General features: G+C 47.9%; 1 protein-coding gene across 5 annotated transcripts in view; it reads right to left on the bottom strand.

Moving 5' to 3' along the window:
* Nucleotides 1-495: 495 nt before the first annotated feature.
* Nucleotides 496-14,321, bottom strand: part of Mapk14 (mitogen-activated protein kinase 14) — a 63,554-nt gene continuing 49,728 nt past the window's right edge. For 2 of the 5 annotated variants that reach the window (XM_059281986.1, XM_059281984.1), the window contains exons 9-12: nt 13,369-13,448; nt 8,296-8,374; nt 3,182-3,355; nt 496-2,610 (exon numbers count right to left, since the gene is read on the bottom strand). In XM_059281986.1, the coding sequence (XP_059137969.1) occupies nt 2,543-2,610; nt 3,182-3,355; nt 8,296-8,374; nt 13,369-13,448 (401 nt within the window). In that variant the 3' untranslated portion in view covers nt 496-2,542. Of the gene's footprint in view, nt 2,611-3,181; nt 3,356-8,295; nt 8,375-9,524; nt 9,605-13,359; nt 13,449-14,321 lie in introns of those variants that run through there. The other 3 variants (XM_059281985.1, XM_059281988.1, XM_059281987.1) reach the window with 3 other exon arrangements.

The raw sequence follows: 14,321 nt of genomic DNA, 5'->3' as shown, positions 1-14,321 counted from the left end.
GGCAGTGGTGGCGCATGCCTCTACAGAGCAAGGTCACAGAGAAACCCTGTCTCAACAAAACAAAACAAAACAAAACAAGTCAGTAAACCTGACAAGGGCCAAACGTCAAGCAGATAACTGGGTAAACCCTGTGGTCTCTGCCCCAACTTCTCCAATTGTCACTGTAGCAAGTAAGCCACAGAGGACAAGTAGGTACTCTCTGATCAAACTTTATTTTTGGACACTAGAATTTGAATATGTATTCATGCATGCTATAAACAATATTTGATCCTTTCAATCATTTGAAAATGTGAAACCCATTCATTGAAGACTGTACAAGTGCTTGCTGACCCAGCCCAGGCCACGCTTAGCATGGTGTTCTACTCCCTGTGTGTTACCTCACTGACAGCGAAGATCTGACTCTACCACACGTCAACTACTAAACAGCTTTACAAAGGGTCTGTCAGAAATGTATGCCAGGCCATGCTGAAACCACCACAATGAAGAGGAACCAACTGAATTTGAAAAATAGGCTTTATTTTAACCAGTGGTATTGTCTGACATCCTATGGCATATGGAACTACAGCCAAGTTCACGAATACAAACAAAACAGCAGTTCCCTCATTCCCTTGTCTTCTGGTAGAGAAACTGGGAGATGGCAGCATTTGGCTATGGATGCCAGGAGCTCTCGGCCAGCTCCAGTGAGTCCGGACCCTGGAGCATGGCCTCTTAACACAGCATGGTCACATGTGCAAAGACATCTTCAATAAAGTAATCCGAGCAGAACTCTGTCGGAAATCACACGCCTTCATAACCAGACACGACCACTAGAATGCATCTTGCTGGGATGGTGAGGAGCTGAACTGCATACCGAGGTGGCAAAGCCTGGCCAGTCTGCTTCCTTCTGGGCTCCGGATGATTTGGGGTCCTACCCTGCCTGCCTGGAGCATGCGTCCCTGCACTGATAGAGAATGGAGCCACCTTGACCTAAATACAAGACCTGTCACGGCCAACACTGGAATTGGCTTTACATTTTCTTACTACACAAAAGGCTTAAATATATGGGTCCTCATATAGCACGAAGTGCCCAAAATTCAGAAAATTATGCAAACAGTTCTTCACCCCTGAGGATTTCATCTTTATAAAGGTGAAAATACAAAACATTAAAATAATTTGCCCTTTCTCCCCATCAGAAGGAATCACATTCTCTAAGGATTCCTATAACATACAAAATTCCAAGACAAAATTGTTTCTCCCCAAATCAACACCAAGACCGAGAATCAGTCCGTGTCTAGCTGCTGGGAGGACCCTTCTGAGGAGAGGTGCCACTGACCCCCTGGTTTTGTTCTTAACAACTCTATTCTGACAAGGACAGTGAAAGGAGTCCCGGCCTCACCAGCCTGTGGTCCTCACTGCGGTTCAGCGTTTCTTAGCTGGTTATCTCGAGTGAGAACATGATTTCCAGAGCTGGGGACATTCTCAGGAGAGGCCTCGTTCCCCCTGAATTGGTGACAGATGGCAAGAGTTCAGGCGCTCTGTCCGTCCTTGCGTCTCCTTGCACCACAGCACCTGGAGGATCAGTTGTGTTCAACACAAAGTAGCGCTGGAGTGAGGAGGCAGTGGTGTGCCCATGGCTCAGCTGAGGCAACATGGACCAGAAGTCTTCACATGCCGGCCTGAGCTTCCCGAGGACAGACATGGGCTATGCAGCTCCAAGAGCACGGCACGCAAACACCTGCACTCTGCCAGATGTGAAGAGCACACAGGAAGCGGGTGACGGCGGGAACCTGCGCCTGGCACTGGAGACCTCTGCACTGAGGTGAAGGGTAAGCATAGATACCACTCGCTCCCGGGAGAGGGAGGGCGGGCGGGCGGACACAGACAGATAGACAGACAGACACACACACACACACACAGCCTCCCTGAAGGCTGCCTTGTTTCTTCCAGCTCACCACTGGCCACCCAACAGCCCCGTGCACTCGCCTGGCTCAGAACGTCAGCAGCTGCAGTTCTGTAACTAAGCGTCCTTTTCCTTTTAAGGCACAGACAGACTGACACACCTGTCAGGCTCTGAGGACCACTTTAGTAAGTAAGCCAATCACAGGCTAGAGCCTGGGAGCTAGTCGGTCCTCTTCGGCTGTCTGCATGGCGGGGGACGAACACGGCCTCTCTGAACCACTGTGGTGTGTGGGGAAGGCAGGGCCAAAGTGTAACTGGGAACAGGGATATTTTAATATTTCTTACTTTGCACTTAATACATCCCTAACAAGATGGCAGTTCCCATCTGCCTGCCCAGACTCTGAGAAAGCAGGCAGAGGCTGCCACGGAGCATTCACGACTCACAAAGTCACTGCTATCACAGTGACTTCAATCCACAAAGACAGACAGACAGACAGACAGACACATACACACATGAACGCACAAACACTATGCGTATACATGCACCCCCTTCCACCATGAAGGAATCTTTCAACAAGAGGCACTTGAATGATATTTGGAGAGTTCCCATGAAAAGGCCTTCCCCTCACAGTGAAGTGGGATCGACAGAACAGAAACCAGGTGTTCAGGACTCCATTTCTTCTTGGTCAAGGGGCGGTGGCACAAAGCTGATGACTTCATCGTACGTCAGGCCTACGACAGGGAAGGAAGGGCAAGGTGTGAGAATTGAGACCGCTGTCTTTGTGGGCAGACACTACCTCATATCTGCCTTGCTCATGACCTGCAGCTAGGTTCATGTGAAGAGAACTACCCTGTCCACTCACTGCTCAGGAGTGTGTACGGACCCCAGCTGGCCTCAAACTACCTACGTAACTGTGAAAAGCCTTAACCTCATAACCTACTTCCTGAGTGCTGGGACCACAAGTGTGTACACAGTACTAGGTTGCCATTGATGAGCTCTTATTTTTCCCAAGGCTTTTGATTAATGAGAATCAGCCTGAAAAAGAGTCTTAAAAGTAAGTTTTTGGGCTGGGCATGTGGTTCAGTGGTAGAACACTTGTGTGCATGTGTGAGGCCTTAGGTCCAATAAGTCTGGCATGCTGGCACACACCTTTCAGCACTTGGGAGGCAGAGGCAGGTGGATCTCTGAGTTTGAGGCCAGCCTGGTCTACGCAGAGAAAAGCCCTGGCTCAAAAAACAAACAAACCAAGAATAAACTGAAATCAAGCTCTTGAGCCCATTCTAGCCCCGCCTCTGGACTTACTTTTCCACTCATCTATAAGGAGGTCCCTGCTTTCAAAGGACTGGTCATAGGGGTCAGCCACAGGCTCATCATCAGGGTCATGGTACTGAGCAAAGTAGGCGTGTGCGAGGGCTTGGGCTGCTGTGATCCTCTTATCTGAGTCCAAAACAAGCATCTTTTCCAGCAGGTCCACAGCTGTCACACAAGAGGAAAACATGACATTAGTGCCACCACCATGCAAGCTCCTTTCATATCCAAACAAAAAGTCCTTTCAGGTGTGTGCTCCTGTGTGTACATGGATGAACGTATCTGGTACATTTTAGAACATTACTGGGCTGGGCAGGTATAAAGTACTTCCCTGATCAATCTAGAGGTCTTGGGTTTCAAACCCAGACCAATAAACAAAACAAAACTAATAAAAGAAAAATTAAGAACAAAAAACAAACAAAAAACTTGGGCTGGGTGGTGGTGCACGCCTTTAATCCCAGCACTCAGGAGGTAGAGGCAGGTGGATCTCTGAGTTCGAGGCCAGCCTGGTCTACAGAGCGAGTTCCAGGACAACCAAAGTGAGACCCTGTCTCACCTCCCCCCACAAAAAAAACTTCAACTGAACAACACAACACAACATATACTCCCCAGAGCCAGCTTTGACCAGGCTTTTCCGCAGTGTCCACCACAGTGACTACTGAATCAAACCAGTGACACGGAGGCCAATGGCTAAAGCAATCTGTGAGGCAGGTGGTTGGATTTTTTTTGCGCTCTTCCTATACTATACAACTTATATTACAGTATATAAAGAATAAATATTCATCCAGAACGTCCAACAATTAGCAGATTGAGGGCTTCCCAGAGGGTCGCAGAAGAAAAGATACTCGACAAAGGTATCTGATTCTTAAGACTTCCACTGTGAAAATTTGAAATATAGAAATAGCCGTTAAAACAGCAGGGGCACCCATGTCCCATGCAGGGGCATCAGTCAATATCTGACATATTTTTCACATATTTCTGTGTTTCTCCTGAACTGTTTTAAGATTATTGAGAGGACACTTTATATCCCAAATATTTCAGCACAAAAACATCGTCCTACATGACCAGAACACTGTCATTAACTCCAAACCTAGTTCATGGTAAAATGTCTCCAACTCTATCAAAGCTGTCTCCAACAACTCATTTGTTCAAGTCATGACTCATTTATGGGGCTCACGCTCTCTAGCTTTTCTGAAACCCTCTCATCTAGTCCAGGTTGACCTCAGACCTGCTCTGTAGTCCAGGATGATCTTGAACTCACACTCCTGAGCACTGGGATACAGCCAGTCATCATCACAGGCTTCCACTCCTTCTTCGAGCTCTTATGTACCACCCTCTCACTTCCCTCTACTCTTTAGATTTATCTCTGAACTGGAGGGGCAACCTGCTCCACTGCCAGTACAGCTACAGGTGACTGGCATCTCAAGATCTTTCCCCTCTCCCCAAGTGAGTAGTCTGGGGGAACATTTGGCTCCTGGTGAGTATTACTTACTTTCTTTTTTTTTTTTTTAGATTTATTTATTATGTATACAGAAGAAGGTGCCAGATCTCATTACAGATGGTTGTGAGCCACCACGTGGATGCTGGGAATTGAACTCAGGACCTCTGGAAGAGCAGTCGGTGCTCTTAACCTCTGAGCCATCTCTTCAGCCCTCTTTTTTTTTTTTTTTTTGGTTTTTTGAGACAGGGTTTCTCTGTGTAGCTTTGCGCCTTTCCTGGAACTCACTTGGTAGCCTAGGCTGGCCTCGAACTCACCGAGATCCGCCTGGCTCTGCCTCCCCAGTGCTGGGGTTAAAGGCGTGTGCCACCACCGCCCGGCTATTGGTTACTTTCAATAATGGTTTTAGCATTACTGATTTTTCTCTCTGAGGAACAGAGCTGTCCACTTCTGTCTGAGAACGTTCTGCTTGGGTAATGCCACCCTGAACAGCTATCAATGAGACAGAAAGCCTCTCCAAACCCCACAGGTTCTTCCTTTTTAGTTCTATGCACACTACAGTGCATGTCTGCTGGCCCCCACGGCAGAGCCATTTCTCCAGCCCAGATGATTTCTTCACAGGAGGAAAGCTTCCTCAAGAGGTGATGATGTCCCTCTGTTTATCACAGTGATCACAGATCTTGCAGCTTTAACTCTAGAGTCAGGCTTTGAGTGTACAGAGGAAACAGGAAATATGCATATGATGGCTTAGATTCTTGAGTCTACACTTTATTTTTTATTTTATTTCTTTAATTTTTTTTTGTTCTTTTTTTTTTTTTTTTTTAAAGATTTTATTTATTTATTAGGTTTACAGCATGTATGACTGCAGGTCAGAAGAGGGCGCCAGATCTCGTTACAGATGGTTGTGAGCCACCATGTGGTTGCTGGGAATTGAACTCAGGACCTCTGGAAGAGCAGTCAGTGCTCTTAACCTCTGAGCCATCTCTCCAGCCCTTTTTTGGTTTTTCAAGACAGGGTTTCTCTGTGTAGCTTTGGTGCCTTTCCTGGATCTCGCACTGTAGACCAGGCCCGCCTCTGCCTCCCGAGTGCTGGGATTAAAGGCGTGAGCCACCACCGCTCGGAGAGTCCACACTTTAAAGAGGGACTGGGATGTAGATTGTAGAGTGCTTGCCAAGCGTGCACAAGGCTTTTGATTCCAAACCCAGCAGTGCATACACTGGGCATGGTGGTGCACAGCTGTAATCCCAGCAGTGCATACACTGGGCATGGTGGAGCACAGCTGTAATCCCAGCAGTGCATACACTGGGCATGGTGGTGCACAGCTGTAATCCCAGCAGTGCACACACTGGGCATGGTGGAGCACAGCTGTAATCCCAGCACTGCACACACTGGGCATGGTGGAGCACAGCTGTAATCCCAGCACTGCACACACTGGGCACGGTGGAGCACAGCTGTAATCCCAGCACTGCACACACTGGGCACGGTGGAGCACAGCTGTAATCCCAGCACTGCACACACTGGGCATGGTGGTGCACAGCTGTAATCCCAGCACTGCACACACTGGGCATGGTGGAGCACAGCTGTAATCCCAGCACTGCATACACTGGGCATGGTGGCGCACAGATGTAATCCCAGCACTGCACACACTGGGCATGGTGGAGCACAGCTGTAATCCCAGCACTGCATACACTGGGCATGGTGGAGCACAGCTGTAATCCCAGCACTGCATACACTGGGCATGGTGGAGCACAGCTGTAATCCCAGCACTGCACACACTGGGCATGGTGGAGCACAGCTGTAATCCCAGCACTTGTGGGAGGAAGCCGAGGATCAGAAAACAGGTCTAATGCCCCCATCTTCAACAGCACTAAAGCACCAGGTGAACTGCCTGGATAGATATTCTTTTCATGTTCTACAAATCTGTTGATTTTATACTGAACATGAATGGCTGGGTGCCTGCCACCCTATGGTAAAAAGTTACCCATCCTGAGGACCAATGCACTTAGAGGAGAACCAGGTCAGAAGCAAGAAAGACTTCTCAAGGATCGTGGCAGACAGAAATAGACACTAAGATTAAAGGGCAACGGAGTTCTCAGTTGTGTTTTGAGAAGAGCAGTGATGTGAAGCCAGGGACTGACAACAGAGCGGTTAGTATTTATATCGGTGGTGTGCGGCCCAGCTAGTCATCGGTCACAGCATGTTCCCTTTGACATCAACACTTGGCAATAGGCTGTAAGGCACGTTTGGATATGAGCAGGCTGTGCTGAGCACCAGATTTCACTCCCCAGCAGTCTGGACTGACTCCTGGTAGCCAGTTCTTTTTAGTGTTTAAATGGGGACACCCATCAGGACATGTGTGACTTCAATCAAAAGCAGAAGACGTCCTTTGAGGCAGTTAAGAGAGTCAGACGGGGGCACTGCTGCATCTGAAATGTGGGGTGCTGGGGTGGACGCACTCTCCATCCCCCTAACATCCCAGAGAGCTTACAGATCACAGAGACCTCACAGACCCCTACCTGAATGATGCAGCAGCTCAAGAACGCCATAGAAGGCCTAGGGAGGCCACAAACCAACCTAACCCCTCAGAATCCTGCACACTTGAGGCTTGAATGACGTAGCTTAGGCTGGACTCACTCCTCCAAGAGTGCGGGCACCTCTCCTGCCACAGCCGCAGCCGCAGTGAGTGTGGCACCTCTCCTGCCACAGGATCACCACAGCCACTCTTCTGCACCGTGGCTATGGATGAAATTCTTGAAAGGGAAGCAGCACCTGCATATCCTAGCTTCTGAACCCACTGCCATGGCCATCAGCTCTCCAAGGGCAACAACTAACTCTGGTGCATGGCTTCTGGAACCCACAGAAAGAGATATGACTCACACAGACTAACAAGTGCAGTAAGCTTTAAAAACAGCCCTCCAGGAACATCTGCAAGAACGTATGGAGGCCAGGACACGAGCTGCCACACCTGCTCACTCCCTTCCTACTGCAGGGCGTCTGTGGTCTGCCCTTTTGGGTCTACTACTGCCCGCAACACTGTTCCAGAGTAAGGAACTAGAGCCTCAGTCAGCAAACTGTCCTGGAACCATCTGAACATGTATTAGCCCCCATCTTTAAGGAATAATAACTGGAGTTTTAGCTAAGGCAAAACACATCTTTTCCAGGCCCTGGCAAAACACGTTCTTAGCTACCTTGTCACTTCCGTTTGTCAGGGGATCCTACAGGTAATAGGGGCAGCAAGGAAATGAGCCATCTCCCGAAGTCTGAGATGGCAAATTAACTCTGCAGAGGCAGCTGGTTACGCCCCTGAGGGGCAGAGAGAAGAGGAAAGGGCAGCGTCTGGGAGAGTGGGGACAACAGGACCCAGGGCTGGGCACTAAGCGTACACCTGCACTTCGGCAGTCTGCCCTCAGCTCGGCCCCACCCAGCACCAGGAGCTGGGAGGATCATGGCTTGCTTCTAGGCCTCCTTCCTTCCACCTCATGTCCCCATAATCTCCTACTGTTTTCTGTTCTCTGCTGCGCTTTTCCTTTCCACCACCATCTATACAAGCCTATCGCATGATTTCTTTAAACAGACAGTAACAGCCATATTTATTAAGACCCAAAAGACACCTAAAGAACAAAACTTCAAATCCCCAATCTATGTCACAAAATGAACATGATCAACTCACCCAGGGGGTTGGCGCCAATAAACACATTTGCAAAGTTCATCTTCGGCATCTGGGCTAGGGACTGAATGTAGTTTCTTGCCTGTAAAAACACGGACTTTCAGAATGACTGTTCAGTGGAGTTACTGCTCTCCGAGTGCCAGCAGCCCAGTGGCTGACCTGAGGCCCACCCATCCCAGTGTGGCTCAGCGTCTCAGCTGCTCATGCCGGACTTACTCCTCTTTTGGAGCCACTGACTTTATTCTTGCCATCTCCCCACAGTTCTGTTTCACGTGGGTGAGACTGCTAACCAACCAACTACCCTCTCATTAGTTTCTTATCACAGGAGCAGAAGTTTAAAAACAAAACTGAGATTTCTAAGAAGTGGTCTTTTCCAGGACTGTCTTCCTAATCAGCTTAGTTTGGAAGAGCTGGTACTGTAGCAGAGACCCACTCTAATCGGAAAAGTTATAGAACAGACACACACCTGGCTGTAATCCCTTCCTACTTAACCAGGCAGACTGGAAGAAGGAATGGAACAGAAAGGTAAGAAGAACCATCTCACCCAGAGAAGCCATCCTTCAATTAAAACAAGAAGAGTGTTCAGCGAGGGGTGAAATGCAAACAACGCTACCACGAGTGTTTGTCTGTCTGCTAACCTGGCTTCCCAAAACACTGAGGGCACGTCAGAAGTACCCCAGTCACCACTGATGATGAACTGGAGTTAGGTTAAATGGTTATGAACTGGTCAAGAACCTGATTCCATCTAAGTGCTCACATTTATTATGAAAACAAAAAACAAAAAAAAAAAAACAAAAAAACCAGCACATCCATTAGCATAAGGTATTTTATAGTGTGTGCTTGCATACAATCCTCTCTTGGTCATTAAAAATGGACGGATAGGAAAGCACGCTGATGCACTCTGCTCCATGCCCCTGCAAAGAAGCTGCAGCGCATCCTAACTGCACACACCTGCAAATACACACAGTGCCTTAAGCACAAGATTCAGAAACCAAACACCCAGGGAACAATGCTTCCTACTCACAAGCCTACACTGTGTCACTGCCTCACAGTCTGCGTGACATTTCGTCCCAAGTGTCACTACTCTGCTAGCACACAGCCAGTCCCTGCCTCGGCAGTCCTTGGGGCACACACAAGCGTTTGGTGACATTAGAAACTGCCGCTTACACACAGACACTGCAATGAGAAGGTGGCCTAAGTTAGACCTCCCTGAACATGCTACTTGTTCTCACCTCATGGCTTGGCATCCTGTTAATGAGATAAGCAGGGGGCGTCCCCGTCAGACGCATTATCTGCTGAAGCTGGTTAATATCTTAGATGCCTAGTCAAGGGTATTGTTAAACACACAGTGCAAAAATCAACTCAAGCTGTGCCTTTGTTTTTAAAGTCAAAAAGCCATCCCCAAACAAAACAACTCTTTCCCACTACCCAAGCCCAAGCCTAAGGCCGCGTGTTAAAACATTCTTTGGAGAATGGCAGGAGCTTTTAGGCATATAGCTGGTGAGAGGCCATGCAGACATAAAAACTAGCTTTTCCCTAAGTGTCAACTTTAATGTTAAATAGTTCAAGTTCCCTGGAAGCAGACTGCTCCTTGATCCAGGATGCCAGCCAGAGAACTGCTTTTAAGTACCAACAGCCAAAACCTGTTTGCCACACTGGCAAACACAGAAGACGAGACAATGGTGACTAAACTCTGGAAAACTCAACTATCCAATACATCTACCTGAGGTACAGACTCTCTAGGAGTCACACCCTACAAGTTGAACCACCCGGATGGGTGTGCTGAGCTATGCCAAGTCTCAAAGACACTGGCAATGGTACATTTAAAATGCATGCCACAGCTGGGTGGTGGCAGCGGCACACACCTTTAGTCCCAGCACTCGGGAAGCAGAGGCAGCTGGATCTCTGTGGGCTCAAGCAAGTTTGTCTACAAAGCAAGTTCCAGGACAGCCAGGGATACACAGAGAAACCCTGTCTCATAGAAAACAAAAACAAACAAACACACAAACAAACGAAAGCATGCCACACACACAGGCAGGTGAAGAAGGGTCATGAGGAAGCTGATGGCAAAAGCAAAAGCAAAACCGAAGCCACAGGCTGGTGACAGTGTCAGAGCATGCCCCGACTATCCCCATGCCTGTAACGAGGGGACATACCAACTTCAAAATGCCGTGCTTCTCTGACGGGCACAACTTTACTCACTACAACTGTTGTAGGTTATAGCTTCTAAACTGTAAGAACCCACTGCCAGTTCATCACACTCCCTCTCAAAGTAGAGTGATGACAGTGTTTTAAATCTTACCGTGACTCAGTGAGCTTCCCTTCTACTTCCCTTCTCTTAAGTATCAGGTCTATCCTTCAGCTGAAGTCTCATCTTTAATAAACACCAAACAATTTCACTCCTTCACGGCTTCCCTAACTGTGCTTCACGTTAGCTCAAGTATGCCGAACTGTGCTCGATGCCAGATTACTAAATGTCAGATTGCTGATAACGTATCTGCCTTTCCTCTACCTGAGCCTAAAGATGGGCTGGCTCCTTCTACCAGATTCTAGACTTACCTTCAAGCAAAATACATACTAAACAATACTCTGCATGCTATGCGAAAGAACAAACAGTCACAGAGCAAACCAGCCAGGGCAGGATTCAGTTAGGTCTCACCCGTCCAAGTCCTGCCAACTCTCCTTGGGAAAGGCATGCAGAGGACCCAGGTTTCTCTGCTTTTGTCGAACTGTGATCAGACCCCTCCCATGTGAGGGTCGGGAACTTACTTTTAAAGGGAACAGGAGTCAGTCCTTTGTTCTTAGTACTGTGATTTGTTCTTTCCCTCAATCTAGGTGCCAGGACACCACGCGCTCTGTCCTCGGCCTCCATCATGACTATTTAATCCACCCCTACATTCTGCTACTCAGATCTGTGTGCTTGTCCATGCTGGCTTCACTGCTCCATTCTTTCGGAGAGAAATGAAGTATCCACAGCATCCTGTTGACTAGTCTTCACTAATGTTTCTTTTTAAAATTTCTAATTTTCCTCACTCAGCTTCTTTCCACCTGTACTTAGGCATTTTGTGCTCCCCATCCTTATGGAGTTCTAGGGAAGAAACCCACGGCCTTGTTGATGTAACTGAGCTACAGCTCAACACTAGTTTTTTTTTTTTTTTTTTTTAAATAGTGTCTTACAAATTAGCCCAAGTTGGCCTCACTGTTGCTATGTAGCTTGGACCAGTTTCAAACTCTTCAACCCTTCTGCCTCTGCCTTTTAAGTGCTGGGGTTACAGGCTTGTACCATCATACTTGGTATCATGTGCTTTTAAGATTCAAAAGTATTGGGTGGTGTCATCAACATTAAATCAACCTTGCCCACACTTGAAACACGTAGACTATCTTGATCCACTCATGACAATTATGTAGGGAAAACTCCTTTCTCATTACTATACTTAACAGAATATTATTGAGAGGATATTTATTTTGCCCAGGGCTGCACTAGAACTGTTGAAATGTATGATGCGTCCATCTCATGTTAAGATAATGACATCTCATTATTAGGCCACATATCCAGCACTGTTTCTTAAACCTAAATGATGGGTTAGTGATGGGCACGTATTACCTTTCCCATATGTGTGTTTCAGAACCTACAGCAAGCAGCACATACCTATAGGCAGATGGTGGAGTGGGAGGGAGGGACGCAGAGCTGCTGACAGCAGTACCAGGCCGGGAAGGAATGGGCCACCTCGGCACGGTTCTCTACCTAGCCGAGCTCCTTTCCCAAGCCCCACTCTGCCCCACGGTCCTCCTACCAGCCATTCTTTATAACACACTAAAACAAACCCCAAAGCCTGTCTTTCCTAAACACCACCTCCTATCTTTGGATTTCCATTCCCAGTTTCTGCATTTCAAAAGCACCTCTTTGGCTGTGGTCAATACTTCTGACAGTGATTTTAGAATAATGTGCAAGTGCATGAGATGATTAGCTCCCATTACCACAACATCTGAGATCAACTGCCTCTGCCCAGTGACTCAAAGCATGACTCAGGCAAGTCACAGCTTCTGGGTTTTCATTTCCTTATCTTAAACAAGTAAATGAAACACAATGAAATGGGCCTAGCACACCCTTTCACACCCCTTGGAACAGAAATTCAAAGCTGTTCTGAGCTCCACAGTCCTTTATGTGCAGCCACATACCACATGCTAGGTCCTGATCTTCTCAGGCAAGGTGAGGGTTTGGTTTTGAACAACCAAACCCATGTGCTGGTGCCTGCCTCCTGCTACCCACCTGGGCAGAGGGTCCTTGTATTGGGAAGTGGTGGGAGGAGGACTGAGGAGGGTGAGGCTTGGCTCCTCAGTTTATTTCCCTAATTGGGGGGGGGGGGTAATCTTTCCTAGCCTCCTCAAAGTTTCTGACCTCAGAAAGTGACCAACAGTTAAAAACAGAGTCACCTTCTTAGGCCTCCATGGAGAAAGCTTGAGTTCTAAATGGCCCCCTTATGGTGTCACTGTATTGACGAAGGTCCCTGGAGGAGCTCAGAGCCATCTGCAGATTGTCAGGAGTGGAGCAAGCTGCTCTGTGTGGTCTGAGGGTGGGGACAGGAGCCCCATGGGAGGACACCCCACATAGGCCGTGTCCCTCTCCGCCCCCACAGAAGTAAAGAGCAGGTAACCCTTCAGAGATGAAGTCAGACTAGCACATGCTAAGTGCTCAGAGTAGACTCAGCAGGAAGTGAGAAGAGCTCAACTTCAGAGAAGTCAGGGCTCAGGAGCAGACATACACATTTCCCATTAATCTCTTGGAATGAACTGGAATCTCAGCTCTCAGTTTTATTAGCATACAATTGCCCCAAAGGGGTTCCCATGATTTTAAGTCCACACCCAGATAAAGATAGAATAGAACACACTCATGCATGCAAGCAGGCACATGCAGGCTCACATGTGTGCATACACACGTACACATGTATACTTCAGAAGTCAGCACACAGACCACACACACTTACAAACATTCAAAGGTCAAAGTGCAGAGTGATGGAAGGCAAGTGGCAGAGGATCCCCGAGAGGGCAGGAATTACAATCAAGGCATTAACTCACAGACTCTGAGGAGATTTTCTTCAGAAGCTCAGCCCCTGGGGTTCCAACGAGTCTTAAAATGAGCTTCAACTGATCAATATCTAATGATGGACTATAAAGGAAAATGTCGGGACAAAATAAAAGTGGAAAAACAATAATGAACAAAATAAAACAGAACAAACAAACAAAACATTCCAACAACAAAAATTAAAACCCCCAAACAAGGCCAACATGGTGAAAGATCCTAGGTGGAAGGCTTCTGCCGGGCTGCACTTCCAGGACACGCTCCTCCTGTACGAAGGTTCAAAGTGCCGCCACACACACATCTGTCAACATCATACAGCAGAAGTAAAGCACAGTGGTTGGGTCTGAGACAGCAGAGAAAAACACACAAGCTGCGCCACTCGTCCATGGGCCCAGCCTCCACCTAACCTCCACCTTGGCACCAGGAGCCAGCTGAGCAGAGGGTGCTGGCAAGCAGAGGAGCGCAGGAGGAACAGCAGTGGAGCACACAGCTATGCAGTCTATTTGTGACTATTCCCCTAAGGCTTGACCTAATGAGTTTGCAATCTGACAGCTGGGACGCCTGCTCTGATCCCAAAGCCTGCCCTCTGAAGAGTGCCCTCTGGAGACCCCCCCACCCCTATAAGGCAGAGCATGAGGGACAGCCAGCCGGCAGAGGGCACACTGTGGCTTCTGTCAAGAGTGGCACAATAAATTTGAGTACACCAGGCTTCAACCTTATGAATGCAAAGGTTTAGCAAACTTCACACACTAAATGCTTTAAGCATAAAGGCAAAGGGCCCAGGATATTCATTCTGGCATCCAGCACCTTGCTGTCTACTCAGAACAAATAAGCATGTGTCCGCCAGAAGATCAAATACTCCCCTTGCTCACTGGCCTTTAATATTTTCTGTGAACATCTAAACAGCTTATTCAGACTTATGCTGATGATCAGGAGGAAGAAGCCACCT

This window comes from Peromyscus eremicus, chromosome 16_21, assembly GCF_949786415.1.
Source record: "Peromyscus eremicus chromosome 16_21, PerEre_H2_v1, whole genome shotgun sequence".
NCBI classification, from domain to species: domain Eukaryota; kingdom Metazoa; phylum Chordata; class Mammalia; order Rodentia; family Cricetidae; genus Peromyscus; species Peromyscus eremicus.
This window is presented reverse-complemented; position numbering and strand designations above follow the sequence as displayed.